The sequence below is a fragment of the Castanea sativa genome, chromosome 10, assembly GCF_040712315.1.
Source record: "Castanea sativa cultivar Marrone di Chiusa Pesio chromosome 10, ASM4071231v1".
Taxonomy (NCBI): Eukaryota; Viridiplantae; Streptophyta; class Magnoliopsida; order Fagales; family Fagaceae; genus Castanea; species Castanea sativa.
The window spans coordinates 38,493,182-38,513,175 of record NC_134022.1 but is presented as its reverse complement, the minus strand read 5'-3'; the positions used below and the strand labels follow the sequence as shown (position 1 = coordinate 38,513,175).

Below are 19,994 nucleotides of genomic sequence, written 5' to 3'. Positions count from 1 at the left end.
ATAATTCAGCTAAATGTTAACAACGACCAACAAAATGGTACTGGGCTTTAAGGCGACATGAGCCATTTGGTATTTTTATGTTTTGTTTTGTGTTATTGTTGTGTATGTGTGTGTGTGTGTGTGTGTTTTTTTTTAAGAAGCTTTTTGTACCGGCCAGTTTTTACTTTCCGCCTGAAATGACCAATATTCGCCGGTACACTCGGCATAGTTCGGTATAGACTGGTATTTTGAGCGGTACAATTGAAGGGTGTTTCGGTACCGTTTTATTCACCGGAACGAGAAATACCGGCCCTACTGGCCGGTACGATATGGTATTAACTTCACTATTGCAGACGCATAATATTAGGCACTTATGATATGATATAACTAATCCGCGCAATACAGGAGCGATCGAGTGTGGAATATGAAATTTTTGTCATACCACATATTTGAGCATTAGAAAACAAAATTTATTGTTTTTTTTAATACAAGATAAAAGTTCTACTTGATAGGAATTTTTTTTCTAAGAAAGTCTTTTTGGCACTTTGACCCATTAGGATGAAATACTTTGTCTTTGGCCCATCAGGATAAATGCCTCCTCCAACAGGACCTACCAACCAAGGATTTGTAAGGATAAATGCCTCATTCGATCCCTTAAAGTGCCGACAGATGTTCCACTCAACTCGAAGATTCATCGGGTAGCTCGTGTATATGCCCGACTAACGATTCATACCTCGTCATTTGCATACTGACAAAGGGATGATCATACCAATAAATGGATGATCATACCGACAGTTGAGTACACTAGGTCCCGCAAGCCTTTATGTATTCTCCATGCATGTGTCCTTATATGGTAATAACTTGCACACCACGCCCAAAAACCCTACTACACGTTCATATCTTCCCTATATGGAAAAAGAAGCAATAAGATCTCAGAACCTTAACTCCAAATCTCCTCTACAAGGAAAGCTCCTACATTTAAGGGATCTTGGTCAACTCTACACCACTATATAAGCACCAAACCTCCTCTTCCTTAAGGTACGTGAAATTTCCTAGCTCTCACATTCTTGAGTTCTAGGAGATTCTTCTATCACTGACTTAATCTTCAAAGGATTTTTGGCCAGCACCCCACCGGTGTTCTTCGTTGGTTCTTTGTTCCCTTATTCTTCAAGTACCTTAATTGGTGCAAGTATGGACAATCAACTCATTGACGTTTTTTGTTCCTCACTATATAATGAGATTGATATAGTTAAATGTAGAGCTCAAATACTTTTTGCTTTTATGTACAAATTAAATCAAGTCTTATCCATACAAATTTGTTTACGAACACATTATTATGTTTGAGCTTGACTTATTTTATAGTACACGCTTAAACATGAGTATGAGACTGGCTTGTTTGCTAAATACACTAACACAAACAAACATTTTCTTAAGTCAACCTCAAGTTATCCATAAATTAGTATGGTTCATTTATAGACGTCCTATGTCTAACTAACTTAGGGAGATTACTAAAAATGATGAGAACATTGGAATTACATGTTAAAGCATCAACATATTTGTTTAGACAATAACTAATCCAACAAATTTAAATGAAATTACAAATCTATACAAAATTTATTTCCTACAAGTATATATAATTAAAGTTGACTCAAAACATTCAAATTCAAATTCATAATGATAATAAAAAATAAAACATGAAGACAAATTGAACTCCCCATGATAAATTGTGGTTCAACAACTTAATTAAGAAGGTTGATAATATTCAATTCACCCAGATAAATATGTTTTGCTTTATTGAAATAGAACACACAGTACAAGTCTAGTATCAATATTATCGGAGAAAGTGTATCAATCAATAACCTGAGCCATCAGATTCTTGAAGATAGGAATGTATATACTAGTTAATCTTCCAAAAACCAGCGAGGAATAGTAACCCTGTATTTACGTTGTGGCACCTTCTTAAAGGTAGCCCACACCAAATGAAAGTAGAGTGGAAACACTGCCATAGAAGACACTGTTACCAGCACGTTGGTCAATATATACGAGGTGGAAGACACAAATTTTAATTGATTCCTAAAGATGAAGAAATGTTCAGTTGTGAAGGATACCAAGGTAGAAGCTATGGAAATGTAGAACGCTGTTTAACCAAACAAAAGCTTCAGTGGTAAGGCGTGGTAGAAATCTCTTTCTCTACACCCAGATGTGGGAATTGCAAGGAACATGACAACTGCTATGACTGAAGAGTAGGACACAAAGGATGAGCATGCGTAAATTTTGGATGACTTATTGACTTTGCTTTCAAAACCCTCAGGCACGTTGGTTGCGGTGGAAAAGGTACTTGTGACAAAGAGACCTGCTACGACTGAGCATGCATTTGATGTGCTGATTAGCCAGCTCACTCCTAGCTTAACAAGATTCTGGTGTTTTTTGGTGAAGACCTCCTCTGGGGTTTGGCTATTATTGTTGTGGAGATAATGGAAGCTTCTTTGCAATAATGATTTCCTTATGTACTGCATGCATTTCGAAAAAAAAAGAAGGTTATACTTTCACATCTATTTCCAATGGAGAGGACCTTATGCATTCTGTCACTACATAAATGAACGTATACATGCATTAAACTTAGTCCAAGCATGGTACAAAGTACAAACTAAGGAATGCATTATATTCTTTCTAAAAGCAAGGTACAATCAATGACCCCATTGTAACAATTTGCAGTAGTTTCCGACATGCTAATCTGATTAAGTGGTGGGCTGATAATTCATCCAAGATCGACAAGTTTTTTGTGTGTATGTGTAACAAAATCAAGTGCTGAGCAATAGTCTATCTCATCCTTGTCACAGTATTCTATAAACTTAGTTAAGATCTAACAAGTCAAACCTTAAAAAAAAAAATTAAACTATTACAAATTTTATAGTTTAACATTTACAAACTGATGTAATAATGAATATAATATGTGAATTTTAAAAAGTATAATAAATGAATATCAAAATTACTTTTTTTTGTTATTAATTAGTTATATAGTAAAATTTATAATATCTCTATTATTACTCTAAACATTATGATGGTAATGTTAAAAATACTAAAATTTTATTACATAATACTTACAAACTGATATGGCACCAATCACAAAAAAGTCTGAAAATACTAAACATACTACCAGTTTTATGCATAGAACTTATAAACGAATATAGTTATAATAAATATGATTGATAGGCTTCAACCACCTCTTAAATGAATGTTTTTTTTAGAAGACTCTTAAATGAAGATTTAAATTGTCTCTTCATGATTAGTGACACATCAGTTTGTAAACTTAATATAGTAAAATTTATAGTACTTATAACACTATAGAAAAGTAATTATATATTTATTATGATTGTCACAATAGTTTGTAAAGGAATTACTAAGTCTTTAGTAACTCTATCTTGTGGCAATGAATATGAAAGTTGGATTTAAAAAGCATAATAAATTAATAACATTGGCAAACCAATATAATAATGAGTATAATTTGTGGATTTCTAAAAATAATAAAAAGAGTTTCTAAATTAATTTCTTTATTAGTGACACATTAGTTATAAAAATTATGTATTTGTAAAAATTTTAGCATCCCTAACATCACTCATTTATAAATATTTTGTAGTAATTTTAGTATTTTTCAATATATAATATAGGAGGAATCAATGATAAATAAAAGTCCTCTTTAGGTTGGCCATTTGGGGCTCTTACCTTATACCATTTGATTTCCCATTGCATTTGGGATAAGGCTCCGAGAATTGGCCAACTAAAATCTATGCTCTTTGCTGCAAGATGCAATGCATTATTCCCCTCATTATCCACTTCACCAAATATACTTTCTTTAATAAGTTTCTCTTCCTTGAGTGAGAGTAGGAGCTCGTATACACAAGGTTGCTTATGCTCCGATGTCAATAATACTATGTTCTTTTGGTTTTTATCCACGTCATACATGGCCATGGGATAATTCTTAAGGATTGTCTCAACCATTTCGGTAATTCTATTCTTTGCTGCAACTAGTATGGGTGTTAACTCAGACAGATCAATGTCTTTCTGTCCACTTCTTTTCTTCTTCTTGTTGGTAGAATCCTGTACGCTTGTTTCCTTTGACTGATCACTGTCTGCCTTTTTCTTTTCTTTCCCTGTCATTGCACAAGATAATAAATTTCACTCAATTTTATCCAAAACTATTACCATTTCCTTTTCAACTATGAGTCTAAAATATGTTGTGCATGTGCAACATATTTAATTATTTATTTTGTTTTTAAGAAAAATAAAAAAATTTCTCTACCTTTTGTAAGAGGGAGGGGGTTGGAGGGGAAGAGATAAGTGGAGAGGGGAATGATTGCACTTTTCATTTGTTTGTATATTCTAAAAATTAGGTAGAATAGGAGGAATATTATTGAATACAAATGCTTTTTCTCATTTTCTTTCACTTATACTTCACCAATTATGACTTGTCATATATTCTTTTTACTTTCTTTATAAAATAACCATAGTTTAAATTGAAAAAAAAACACACACACACACACAAAAACTAACAAACAAAAAAATACATAGCATACCATTATTGGTATCTGGTAGAAAATAAAATGGAATAGAAGATTTGTATTCATGAGTAACCCTTCCTTTTATTTGAATACTTTTTAAAATTAAGTAGTGGGACAAGAGGAGAGTGGTTGCCTTAACAATTATAACTATTTTTTGCTAATTAAAAAAAAAAAAAGATATAAATTGATATCATAGATAAAAAAATTTAAAGTTTTTAACATAAGTGGAACAGTTCCCATCTCCTTCAACCTCCAATTTCTCTCAAATTTTGAGAATTAAAAATTAGAGGTTTGGAGGGGTAAGTATCCCCTCCAAATCTCCAGAAAACCTTCCCATCTCTCTCTCAAAAATCATCCAAACAAATTTTATTAAATCTCCCTATCCCATCCCATTCCTCTACTCCCTTCTCCATCTAACCTTACTCCTAGAGTTTCATGCTAGTTAAATATTAAATCCTAAAGGTTACTTACCAGCCCATGATGAATAACTAGATGGGTTGATCCCAGGGACGGACCCAAGTGGGGGCCCAAGGGGGCCTGGGCCCCTCGGGTCCAATTTTTTTATTATTTATTTTTTTTATAGTTATTATATATTTCATTTTTGTAATTAGCCCTCTTTCCAAAACCTTAGACCCCCTTCTCCCCATTCAGCCTAACTAACTTAACCCAAATAGCAACTATCCAACCTAAAAACTTAACAAAAATAATAAAAACATTCATAATGATGATTGTATTTTAGCACAAAAAAAACTATTTTACTACCCAAAAATCATTTGTCATTAGAGAAGCTAAAGTTAATTTTTTTTTGCTACTACAATAAACTGGTATAAATATCAGTTGACTGTAGCAAGTTGTTAAAAATAAAATACAATATTTTATTAAGATTATATCTCTTTCTTTAATTAAAAATCTCAAATTCTCTTTCCTCATTTATTATTTTAATGAGTTGTTTATATTATTTTAAATGAAGTGATAAAAAAATAAAACATTTGATATTAGGTGTATTGTAAAGCGAAGTGATAAAATAGATAAGGTAGCTTTGTGAAGTGCTAAAAGTTAAACTTTTTAGCACTGCTCTAACTTCAACCAAAAAAAAATCCTAGTCAACATAGTATTAAAATTTTTTTTTGGTCTTTGTTAGTAGATGATTGCATCTTAATCTATTTAAAAACAACGACTTTATATCTTTATAATTTTTAAACACTATATAAATGCCTATCTGTAGTTTTTTTTTCCCCCTCTTTATACTCCGCCCCGCTAGTTCCCTGGACTTGATCCACACCACCCAAGAATCGGAGAGTTTCATTTTTAAAAAGTGAAAGTGCTTGATACTTGTATATGTTAGATTTTTGGATTCATGTGGTGCAGAATCCACTGAGTATTGAGGTAGGGCAAATAGTTTCCGGTTTTATGTGCATGAAAGGAATGACGGATTGATTCATAGTCAATATGTTGAACTAAGCAAATAATTGTATTTATGTTGCCTTATATAGGCGCACTGAATAATATAAAAGTACACAAATAATTAAAGACATGATCAGTATGTAATTACATACGTGTAAGATGAAGAGTAACATAATGTATGTGGTGGGTTTGGTGAATTCTGCAGCAAAACATAATGTTTGTGGTGGGTTTGGTAGTTTCTGCCGCAAAACATCCCATGATTCTCCTAATACAACACTAATAACCAACGTAAAATTGCGAAAAGATTAAAAAGAGAAAGAAGAGAGGACTGAACCCAGAAAAAACAAGAGAGATTAGAACGAAGGAAAAACCAGAAAGCCTCTACTGTAAGTCAGAAGGCAGCCGTGAGAAGGGAAAATTTTGCGAAGAAGAAATGCAGGAAAAAACTGCCACTCGGCCTTAGACTATAAGCAGCCATAGTGTGTAAGGAGGAAGGTTCCAAATGAAAAAATCTTCAACTTGCTAGGCATAAGACATGGAAGAGCTCAAAGCATATTTGGCATTGGATTTCTTGAGAAAGTTGGCTGACGTTTGGTAAGGAAAAGAAGTGATATTTTGTAATGGAATCATGTCACAATTCATTGCAGAACACGACGTGATATATATATATATATATATGTGTGTGTGTGTGTTACCCAAAAAAAGAAAGAAAGAAAGACTAGGAGGTGAAGTTACTGTTCCTGGCCAGACTAAGCATGGCTGGTGATAAGTCACAGAGACTTCCTAGTTCCTACCACCAAACTATTTCTGCAGTGTGATAAGTCACAAAGATTTCCTAGTTTCTACCATTAAACTATTTCCGCAAGGTAGTTTAGGATTTACTTGAGGCAATTAAAAGAGAATTATATAATTTTCCTTCTTCGTTGGATGGAGTTTTAAGGATATATAATGTCTTTCCATTGAATCACAATGATTAATACTATCTTTTCTTTTTCCTTTTCTTTTTTATAAATATTTTTGGTCTAATGACATGACAATTACCCTTTATACACGTGGTTTAGCTCTAATTCTATTTACCAACTTGTGGCTTGAAAAATTATATATTATATTCACATAAGTTTTTTTTTTTCCTTTTTTGCAAATTTAATATGTGCCTATCATAATGAGGTTTCTATTCCATTTAAATAAGTTTACTTTTTAAATAACGTAATTGGAAGATTAAATTATTACCAATTTTAGCCTTTTTAATTAAGAAATTAATTATCATTTACATAAACTATAATTATTTAAATAAATCATAATAAGTAAATAATTCGAATGCGAAAACATATTCAAATTAATAAATAAACTGTGTAATTAATTATCCCTAGAAAAATATTAAGGTTGAATTAGGTGATTACCTTTTCCAAGCTTTTTATATAGAGGGATCAACTCATCATCATTTTGAGATTCTGCATATTGGGGTATCACTGGATAGTCGAACGAAAGTGAGGGTATGCCTTCTGAAAATCGATACAATGAAGTGTTCTTTAGTAGTTTGTTCATGATTAGAATATAATATCTATGCCTCCGCTTCGTCTCCCTTATACTACAAGAATTTTGGTCTTTTGCGACCAATGTTTTAGCGACGACCAAAAAGTCGTCACTATTAGGCATACATTAGCGACGATAATAAATGTTCATCGCAAATAAGTGTATTGTAGCGACAACACTAAGGTAGTCGCTAATAAGTCATCGCTAACACCATAAAGGGAATTTTATTTACTTTTGAAAAATGGAGGAAAACTTTTAGCAACAACGACAATAAATTTTGTTGCAACGACATTTACGTTGCTAAAATAAGGTTTATTTTAACGACGATATCTATCGTCGCTAATAATCATCTTTAGTGACAACCTTATGTTTCATTACAAATATGTGGCAAAAAATATATAATAAGTAAATTATATACATGCTTTATTTATCGGCGATGACACATTAGTGGTCACTATTAGAAGGCTATTTGCGAGGACACAACATGTCATTACAAATATATCTACCTAAATATTATGGAGGGTAAAATTTCACTCAAAAAGTGGTGGGAATTATTGGAGCGAAGCAAATTATATATTAACAATGAATTAGGTTGTCGCTATAAGGGATCTTTTAATGAAGACAAATATTGTCGTCACTAATATGTGTCTAAAACAATATTGATATAATATGATTTTTTTTATATCAAATCCTCCAAATGCCTCTTAAAATATTTAAAATGACATGAATTCCTTTAAAATATTTGAAATGATTAAATACCATTAACCTTGTCAAAATGACCAAAATACCTCCAAACTTATATAATGACCAAAATAAACTTAAAACCTCCAAAGTAACTTAAAACTTTCAAATCCATTTAAAAAAATAAAATAAAAAATGAGACAACAGAGGGCTTGTTGCTTCAAAATACTCTCAAATCATAATGTTACCCATTTGAAACTTGAAATCAATAAAATAATAAAAATTGAGAAAGTTCTGATTCCACTTAAAATACTGACTAATTCTCATAGTTATAAAAATGTGAATCGTATCGTGAATCAATTTTTTATTTTTCTGTATCATGTGTCATAAGAAATGTATTAGTCAATATTTACCAAACTAATAAATATAGGAAATGTATATTCATTATAAATTCATAATATATTCAACCCATAACCAATTCAATCATCAATTATGTAATAATATTTACCAAAAGTAAGTAAATAAATCAAATTAAAATGTATTTATAACATACTTATTCAAATTAATTAAAATCATAAGTTGTAATACATGATATATGAGCAAAAATAATAAACTTTTTCATCATTTTGCCTAATCAACTTTATCTAAGTTAATGTTAACATGATGTTCATCATCTTTCAAAATTATTTCTTTATTAACATTTTCTAACAACTACTCCAATACCCAATAATCCAATGATAACCTTCCCACTGAACCCAATTTCACAAAGTCTAGTGGTTTCGAGACAATCTATTAAGTTTGATTGGGTTTGACTAATTTTAACTAAACTTTGACTTTGACTTTGCCTTTCTCTAAATCCAGCCGTTTGATTGTGACCATAATTTGCTAGAATTATTCTTTCATTACTCTCTTCAAATCCAACGGTTAGATTTCAAATCTAAGGATGGCGTGTGATGGACATATGTTATATACCTTTATGGCTATGTTCTCTCAATCTAATCATCCAATTGTTTTCAAATTTCACCAACACCAATATGTCACCATACTCTTCAATCCCAATGATCAAGATTTGAATATGAATTTCACAAAGTCTAGTGGTCTCGGGACAATTTATTAAGTTTAACGGGGTTTGACCAGCTATAACTAAACTTTGACCGTGCCTTTCTTTAAATCCAGCCGTTTGATTGTGACTATAATTTACTAGTATTATCCTTTCATTACACTCTTCGAATGCAACGGTTATATTTCAAATCTAAGGATGGTGTGTGATGGTCATATGTTATGTACCTTTATGGCTATGTTGTCTCAATCTGACCATCCAATTGTTCTCAAACTTCACCAACACTAATATCTCACCATACTCTTCAATCTCAATGATCAAGATTCAAATATAAATTTCACCAAGTCCAGTGATCTCGAAACCATCTATTAAGTTTGACCGGGTTTGACTAACTTTAACTAAATTTTGACCATGTATTTCTCTAAATCCAACCGTTCGATTGTGACCATAATTTACTAAAATTAACTTTTCATTATACCCTTCAAATCCAACGGTTAGATTTCAAATCTAAGGATGGCGCGTGATGGATATATGTTATGTACCTTTATGGCTATATTCTCTCAATCTAATCATCCAATTGTTTTCAAATTTCACCAACACCAATATGTCACCATACTCTTCAATCCCAATGATCAATATTTGAATATAAATTTCACCAAGTCTAATGGTCTCGGGACCACTTATTAAATTTGACCAAGTTTGACCAACTTTAACCAAACTTTGACCGCACCTTTCTCTAAATTCAGCCGTTTGATTGTGACCATAATTTACTAGTGTTATCCTTTCACTACACTCTTTGAATCCAACGGTTAGATTTCAAATCTAAGGGTGGCGCGTGATGGACATGTATTGTGTACCTGTATGGCTATATTTTCTCAATCTGACCATCCAATTGTTCTCAAACTTCAGCAATACTAATATGTTACCATACTCTTCAATCCCAATGATCAAGATTCGAATATAAATTTCACCAAGTCCAGTGATCTTGGGACCATCTATTAAGTTTGACCGGGTTTGACCAACTTTAACTAAATTTTGACCACATATTTCTTTAAATTCAACCGTTTGATTATGACCATAATTTACTAGTATTATCCTCTTATTAGACTCTTCAAATCCAATAGTTAGATTTCAAATCTAAGGATGACATGTGATGGACATATGTTATGTACCTTTATGGCTATATTCTCTCAATCTAATCATCCAATTGTTTTCAAATTTCACCAACACCAATATGTCACCATACTTTTCAATCCCAATGATCAAGATTCGAATATGAATTTCACAAAGTTTAGTGATCTCGGGACAATTTATTAAGTTTGACCGAGTTTGACCAACTTTTACTAAACATTGACCGCGCTTTTTTTTAAATCCAGCCGTTTGATTGTGACCATAATTTACTAGTATTATTCTTTCATTACACTCTTTGAATTCAACGGTTAGATTTCAAATCTAAGGATAGCGCGTGATGGTCATATGTTATGTACCTTTATGACTATGTTTTCTCAATCTAACCATCCAATGGTTCTCAAACTTCACCAACACTAATATCTCATCATACTCTTCAATCCCAATGATCAAGATTCAAATATAAATTTCATTGAGTCCAGTGATCTTGGGACCATCTATTAAGTTTGACCGGGTTTGACCAACTTTAACTAAATTTTGACTACGTATTTCTTTAAATCCAACCGTTTGATTGTGACCATAATTTACTAGAATTAACCTTTTATTATACTCTTCAAATCCAACAGTTAGATTTCAAATCTAAGGATGGCGCATGATGGACATATGTTATGTACCTTTATGGCTATGTTCTCTCAATCTAATCATCCAATTGTTTTCAAATTTCACCAACACCAATATGTCACCATACTCTTCAATCCCAATGATCAAGATTCGAATATGAATTTCACAAAGTCTAGTGGTCTCGGGACCATTTATTAAGTTTGACCGGGTTTGACCTACTTTAACTTAACTTTGACCGCGCCTTCTCTAAATCTAGTCGTTTGATTGTGACCATAATTTACTAGTATTATCCTTTCATTACACTCTTCAAATCCAACGGTTAGATTTTAAATCTAAGGGTGGCACGTGATGGACATGTATTGTGTACCTGTATGGTTATGTTTTCTCAATATGACCATCCAATTGTTCTCAAATTTCACCAACACTAATATGTCACCATACTCTTCAATCCCAATGATCAAGATTCAAATATAAACTTCACCAAGTCTAGTGATCTCGGGACCATCTATTAAGTTTGACCGGGTTTGGCCAACTTTAACTAAATTTTGACCGCATATTTCTCTAAATCCAACCGTTTGATTGTGACCATAATTTACTATAATTAACTTTTCATTACACTCTTCAAATCCAATGGTTAGATTTAAGTATGGCGTGAGATGGACATGTGTTATGTACCCTGTATGACTATGTTCTCTCAACCTACCATCCAATTGGTCTTAAATTTCTCTAACATCAATATGTCACTATACTCTTCAATCCTAATGATCAATATTGGAATATGATTTCACCAAGTCCAGTGGTCACAGGACCATCTATTAAGTTTAACTGGATGTGACAAACTTTAACTAAACTTTGATTGCTCCTTTCTCTAAATCCAATTGTTTGATTGTGACCATAATTTACTAGAATTAACCTTTCATTACACTCTTCGAATTTAATGGTTAGATTTCAAATCTAAGGCTGACACGTGATGGACATATGTTGTGTACCTGTATGACTTTGTTCTCATAATCTGACCATCCAATTGTTCTCAAATTTCACCAATACCAATATGTCACCATACTCTTCAATCCCAATAATCAAGATTCGAATATGAATTTTACCAAGTCAAATGGTCTAGGGACCATCTATTAAGTTAAACCGGGTTTGACCAAGTTTAACTAAACTTTGACGGCGCCTTTCTCTAAATCCAACCGTTTGATTGTGATCATAATTTACTAGAATTAACATTTCATTACACTCTTCAAATCCAACGGTTAGAATTCAAATTGAAGGATGGCGTGTGATGGACATGTGTTGTGTATCAGTATGGCTTTGTTCTCTCCAATGTTATGAATACCGTTTTAGATCCCGTTTTGGTTTGTTTAGTAGAATGAAATATTTTGATACCGGCCAATTTCGATATACTGTTTCAGGACAATTCAGATTTCAAAATGTATAAAACTATTTTCTTTTGAAAACATGTTTCTTATATTGATATATATATATTCTTTAGAATCTATTACTTTTAAAAACATAAGAGTTATATTTATAAAACCTTTTATTTTAATATTAAACTAATCAAATCAATTAAACTACTATTATTTTAATTAAAATACTAATTAATTCTTTTAAGATAGCAAATTGACAAACGAAGGCTAGGCTCACTTTTTACCAAAAAAAAAAAAATGCTAGGCACACTACACAAAGTCAAACCATCTCTGTTCCAACAATTTATTATATTTTACTTTCTTATCATTTTTGTATCTCTTGTTTTTTCTAAGCCCCACACATATTCATTTGTGTCTGACTCCTTGATGTCTATCCTTCATCACATTTTTCTCTACAGCTTTTATCTTTATCTGCACATTGGCTCAGACACGCAACTTAGATTTTTCATCACGCCTTCCAAGATTTTATTAAAAGTTTTTCTCTCTAGAGCACGCCTTCATATTACTTAGTATTAATTTCTCGTATGGAAATGATATATTTACAATATTTTCATAATATTTTTACAATAAATTTTAAGTGGGAGGTTATTACTGGTTATTATTATTTTTTTCTCATATTTTAATCAGTTGTGGTTTTTTTTTTTTTCCCCTTCATATGAAATATTTAGGTAGAGAAATGGTATGTTCATAATATTTTCACAATATTTTTACAACAAATCTTAAGTGGCAGATTATTACTGGTTATTATTGTTGGGACAAAAAAGTAATCTCAGTGTTAGATTCAAATTTGAACTAACAAAAACTAACCACCTGTGATTTATTGTAAAAATATTGTAGACGTAGCATCTATTATTTAAGTAATAATTAAAATTTTTTTGTCACAATAACTCATTATATGTATTAAAAAAAAAACACGTAACATAACGGATTTTGAAGTCCTATGATGGGCATGATCCCCGGTCTTTTTCAGTCATTATCGCCAATTATATCACTCATCACCTCTCTCATTTTTTCTCACATACCCACTAAACCTGTAGATCCACTGCTACTGTTCAGGAATTTTCTTTTTTCTTTGCTTCTAGTTTTGTTCTTAGTGTTTGTTATTAAATATATGCCTGTTTTAATTCTATTTTGATAGAAAATTTGTTTCAATCCCCCTATCTGCTTCACCATTCTCATGATGAGGGTGATTTGAGTCCTTTTTAGGGCCATATATATAATCTTCTTGTTCATTGTCTGTTTTGTCACAACATAATTTACAGCCAAGTTAAAAAATATTACTAAGAGCACTCTTTATTACGGGTTCTTGGAAATTGTAATTTCCACGAATTGCTAAAATTGTCAGATTCAGGAAATTTTATGATAGATATTCTTTTGCATTGCATAAATACATGTAAGAATGCATTAATTAAAAAATTGATTGGACTAAGGGACTAGACTTTACTGGTAGTTTTGTATGTGCTTAATGGTCTCACTGGGAATTTTTACTCTTAACTATACTAACAATATCAAGCAAATAATTGAACCCCGTCCAAGAGACTCTTGTATCCCTCATATCATTTGTCAATTGTTTGATTGGCATACAATATACTATGTTCCTAGATTTGGATGCTTGTCAATCATGTAGCTAAAAACAATTCTAAACTTGTTTTGAAATTTCAAGATTTAGTGCTAAAGTCTTTTGGTGTATTGTTCTAAACTTTCATAGAAATAATGAATTGATTAGAATGTCTCTGGGTTTTTTTTTTTTTTTTTTCATTTTTTCTATTTTTTTTAATTAACAATCTGTTTGTGTATCCATTTAAATTCTTTTGCTTTAAGTTCACTATGAATGATTTGTTTATTAGATAAGTGACATTTTGATTGTGTTAATGGTTTTTCATTTGCTCTAAATTCTTTTACTTTATTTATTTTACAATTATTATTTTTCCTCTGTCAATTATATTATTTGTTGTCTTTCTCTCTCTTTGTCAATATATATTAGTTTTTGGCCCCCCACTACAAAAAACGCGAGCTATAGCCGCGTTTTTTGGCCGCGTTTATAAAAAAAAGCAGCTATAGCTGATCTATAGCCGCGTTTTTAAAAAACGCAGCTATAGACATAATCTATAGCCGCGTTTTTCGAAAACGCGGCTATAGGTCCCCTTCTGGCTGCGTTTTCAAACGCAGCTCCAGCCTAATAATTTTTTTTTAAAAGTGGGCCTGGAGCTGCGTTTGGCGCTGCAACCAGAGAACTATAGCCGCGTTTTTAAAAACGCGGCTATAGGTCCCCCTATGGCTGCTTTTCTAAGCGCAGCTCCATGCCACTTTTTGAAAAAAAATTCATTCGGCTGGAGCTGCGCTTGAGAACGCAGCCAGAGGGGGACCTATAGCCGCGTTTTTAAAAACGCGGCTATAGGTCCCCTCAGCCAAATAAATTTTCTCAAGGTAAGGACGTGGAGCTTGCAGCAGAGGGGGCCTATAGCCACGTTTTCCAAAAACGCGGCTATAGGTCCCCCTCTGGCTGTGTTTTCAAAAACGTGGCTCAAAAAAAAAAAAAAAAAAAAAAACTTCCCACGTGCCCCCCTTTCCCACCTACAGCCTCACCTACCCCCACTTTGTATAAGTTCTTTTCTTCTTTTTTTTATTTTTTCTTTCTTCAATCTTCCCTCTGAAGCTTCAGGTTCTCTCTTTCCTTCTTCTTTTTTTTTTTTTTTTCTTTTCCTTTTCTTTCTTCCTTCCTCACTAACTCTTCAGTTTTTTTTTTTTTTTTTCCTTTTCTTTCTTCCTTCTTCACTAACTCTTCAGGTTCTTCTTCCGTTTTTTTTTTTTTTTTTTTTTTTTTTTTCTTTCTTTTCCTTTTTCTTTCTTCCTTCATTTTTCCAACGTAGCTCTTTTTTTTTTTTTTTTTTTTTTTTTGTTTCTTTGAAGTTCCTACATCTTTTTTCTTTCTTTTTTTTTTTGCTCATTTCTTTTGCAAGTCACGACATTTTTTTTTCCTTCTTCACTCCAACACATTTTTTTTCTTTGTTTCTTTCCAGCTATTTCTTCTTTTTTTCTTCATCTCAGTCACTGATTTTTCTATAGATCTAGTTTTTTTTTTTTGTTATTTTATGTTTAGTTAGTAAGAAAATGGAGAAAATGCTAAAATTTTTGAATTTGTGCTATTGTGTCCCTGATATTGTGTTTATGTTTAAATGGGTTTGTGATTCTGAGCTTGTACTTGAATAGTTTTAGTGTTAGATTTGGGTTGGCTTTGTTGAAAGAGAGGAGATTCATGGGTTTGTGTTTTTATATTTTGGAGCAAATTGTGGTTGTATTGTTAGTATATTGTGTTTGATTTTGAATTTTTTTGGTTTGTATTTGATTTTGAATTTTCTGGGTTTCCGTTTAATTTTCAATTTTATTTTTGGTTTGAATTTTGAATTTCTTGGGGAAAAAAAAACACCCAGAAATTTTTTTTTTGTTTTTAAAAAAACCTATAGCCGCGTTTTTGAAAAAACGCGGCTATAGGTCTCAGGTTATAGCCGTGGTTAAACAACGCGGCTTTAGGTCCAATCTTTAGCCGCGGTTGTAAAAACGCGGCTATAGACCCACAGGGGCTGTTGCTGCGCCGCTTAGGCCGCGTTTACAAACGCGGCTCTAGAAAACGCGGCTATAGGCTATAGCCGCGTTTTTGGGGTCTATAGCCGCTTTTTTGAAACGCGGCTTTAGACCCCGTTTTTTGTAGTGCCCCTAAGAAGAATGTCTACTCCACCTAATGGACCACCACATGAGATGGTTGACTCAACTCCCATTTCAAGTGAGCAAGGAGCCCTTACTGCATCTGGTGAGTGAAAGTTTAATCTTTCATGTAGTTATCTTTGTTATTGTATAGACTTTGAATAAGTTACTTTGCCCAAATGTTGCTGACTATGCTATCTTATTTTTCCTAATAGCTACTATGGCCAACAAATGGAAAAGAGGTAGAAATTTATGCACCAAGTTTAAAAAACTGAGGGAAAATGGACTCATTCCGATAACCATCCCTCCAGGGGCCCAAGGGCCTGTGGGCGAAAATGCTAGTGTGTTTACAAGAAGGGTGGGCTTCATCGTTCGTGAACATGCGAACCTTAGTTATCAATCTTTGTCTAAGGCCCCACAAGAACACCGACAAATGTTGAAGAATCTTTTGGTGGTAAGTTGTTACTACAAAGGCTATGGTATTTAAAATTTGTGTAAAAAAATGAATGATAATTGCTTTTTTAATTATTACATTTTAGGCTGATTTCTCATTAGACCCAAATCGCGTTGAGCATAAGAAGTGTATGGAGATTTCTTTGTCAAGTACCTATAATAATGTTCGTAGTAACTATTACGAGTACTTGAAATTTAGTAAGGAGGAAGTGAGAGCTAATGTTCCACCAGAATTGACACAGGACAAATGGGATGCTTTATGTGATTTATATGAAACAAGCACATGGAAGGTAAATCTTGTTAATACTAAAATGTTAATCATTTTCAACACAAGTATATTTTGATTTATTCTTTGTTATGATTTTTAATTCTCTTTGTTTTAATTGTTATCTTTTTTGTTTTTTTATCCAATACTTGTTAGGGTAAGTCAGACCGGAATAAGGAGAATAGAGGAAAGGACAAAAGTGATCACACTTGTGGATCCAAATCACTTATTGATTATTATGAAGAGGTTGCAACGATTTGAATCTTTATTATTTATAATAATGTTAGTGTATACATGTTAATTTTATCTTTATTATGTGCAAAAAAATCAAAGTGGTAATTAAAGAGATTGGAAAAGTGGATTTTTATAAAATGACCCGCACAAAGAAAGATGGTTCTCTCTATGATTGCATGGAAGTGCACATGTCCATGCATTAATGAGATGATGAAGATGGTAGATATATTTCATTGCAACAAGTTTCAGCTTGGTTGCATATCTTCATGAGGAATTTGTTATCATTGATTAGTATTTGAGTGAATAGATTGGAGCTTTTTATTATGTATATGATATTGAACTTGGGTATTATTTTCCCTTATTAATAGTTATTGATTGAGCAGTTGTTATGCTTATATGAGTATTTGTGATTGAAAATTTTTTATGTGCATAGGATTGTGCTTTGTTATTTCCCAACAGGTACCCATGTAAAATTTAGAATGTAAATAAGAATATATTGATCCATATTAATCCATTGGGTGATGGGTCCCCTACAGCACAAAAGAATAAGAATATATTGATCCATATTAATCCATTTAATAATGTCATTCTCTTGAATAGACTAATAGCAACAAGCTCAAGTCAAATCACTGAATTAGCTAGTGAAATTTAGTTGTGTGCTTCTCAAACTTCTTAAACAGACTCATGCAATTAGCGTGAACAATTTTATTTTTCTTCTTATAACATATTGCGGCGTGAACATTAATTTCTCGCTTTGATATATACCTCCGTTGGTAAAGTGGAATTTTTGAGGGTTCTCTATATCAACTTCCCACCATGTGCATTTTCTGTCAATTGCTGGAAAATGAAAAGGAGCTTAGTTATAGTTTATATCTCAAATCAAAGTGTCATTTAGTTATAGTACATTGGTAGACTTATACAAAGGAGAAAATTAGTAGATATTTTTAAAGGTAATACTCTCTTCTAATAAATCTTATATTGTGAATTTAATTAGTGAAACCTATTATTATGTGAAAGCAGAATGATGTATGTTACTGTACTCCGTACTGAAAATTACAAGACAATAAAACAGAAATATATATGGCCACACTGCCTTGAATACAAACTCAAACCAGCTTCTGCAAATAGGTGGAAGATGTAATTTAGACAAAGACAATTAATCATTATCAACCGTTTATTAAAATCATTGTCGTGACCAATAAAAATAGAAGCTCAAGTCATGTCACCATTTTTTTTCCAATTAGTTTTTTTTTATGAACTTTTTTTTTTTTCTATTAGTTCTTATCTCTAACTACTTGAACACACTAATGTTAGCATACTTTTTTTGTTTTTGGTAACACATTGTGATGTGTGTGTGAACATATCTCACTTTGGTGTCTTACCTCCATGGGTATCTCGTGGAAGGTTCTTTTCTGCTTCCTTAATTAGTTCCTGTTCGTTTATTCTTGCAATTGCTGAAATGAAAGTAGCTAAGTCACAAACCACATTGTAAATGATTTTTCCATGCCACAAGCTGATGAATATAGATCGGGTCACATACCACATGGAAATAGAGTACAATCTCCCGTACTCTTGTTGCACTATTATTTAGTGATTTCTTATAGGAGATTGTTAGTCTTACGTGAAATTTTTGCCCTAGAGAAAATGGAGAACAACTAAAATATATGACTCACTCTAACTCTAACATCAATATATTGCCTTGTAGCTGTTCATTCCACTCTTTATAAGTCAGAATGTAAGAAAAAGATATTATTGTTGCAGAAAACCTTGACTGATTTCAGCAAAAAAATAAAAAAAATAATAATAAAAAAAATAAACAAATAAAAACCTTGACTGATCTCCCCGGCATACCTAATTTCAAATTGTCAAACTAACATTTTATCTATATTGCCGTACTAACCATTGTGCTACTTGATATATTCATAGCTTTCATTGTGTACTTTACTACCCAATTTTATTTCTTATTTAAGCAAGAAGCAACTATTCCACTAAACAAGAATACATAACCACTTTTAAATTTTTGTTTTTTAAGTATCTTAGAAAATTAACATTAGTTCTTTTTCTTTTAATTTCACGATCACTTAATCCGTTCATCCAAGATCTTTGTGCCTTCCAAACGTTCTCACCAATTAACAATGGATATAGACATATGGTAATGGTTAAATGGAAATAAATGTAACTAAATATTCTGCGAAACTTGAGTTCTGGAAGGGTTGATAGTTTAATTCAGTGAAAGTGTGACACTAATTATTTTCTTCTTTAAACTGATTTGTAATCCGATATTAAAAGAGGGAGTGGGTACGTAGGAGCAAATGAAAAGAAAGACAAAGTAGTGAGTTGATGTTTATTTACTTGAGAAACTCTATCAATCTTAAAAATTTTACAGTATACTCACAATGATAAATGATATCTTCAAACCATCGAAGGTGGCTGCCACTTTTGAAGGCGGAATGCTTATTTGCTAGGAGATGGAGGGGGGTCATGCCTTTTTTGTTGGCAAAATCTACCAATAGACCTCCATACAAGTGGAGTATATCATAGCACAATGCTGCCAAGCACAATAACCAAATGTGACTTAAGAATTATTTTATCTGATTCTAAATAACAACAACAACAACAACAATGTATCTAACTACAAACAATTGCACAACTTGCCAATTTTCATAAAGTACTGTTTTCTTAAATGTATTTGACTGATTAATAATCCACTTCCATGCTAATAAAGAAAAAATAATAATTTACATCCAAAACTCAAACAAAACTCAAGTAGTTGATGAATAAAACAGTTATAATATATATATATATATACACACACTTGGTGTAACTTTAATTAAAATTACACTATTCAATAATTTTATTTTGGATACAAATATGATAACTATCATTGGATCACATTTTATTCTTATATCTTTTATATTTGCAAAATTTCAAGATCATCACAGATA

At 32.0% G+C, this 19,994-nt stretch overlaps 1 protein-coding gene across 1 annotated transcript; it reads right to left on the bottom strand.

Annotated features, from left to right (window-relative positions):
* Nucleotides 1–2,120: 2,120 nt before the first annotated feature.
* Nucleotides 2,121–7,487, bottom strand: LOC142612487 (uncharacterized). Its single transcript, XM_075784574.1, has 3 exons — nt 7,343–7,487; nt 3,703–4,130; nt 2,121–2,489 (listed from the first exon to the last, which is right to left on the bottom strand). Exons 1-3 carry the CDS (start codon nt 7,485–7,487, stop codon nt 2,121–2,123), a joined length of 942 nt encoding a protein of 313 aa, XP_075640689.1.
* Between the last annotated feature and the right edge of the window lie 12,507 nt (nt 7,488–19,994).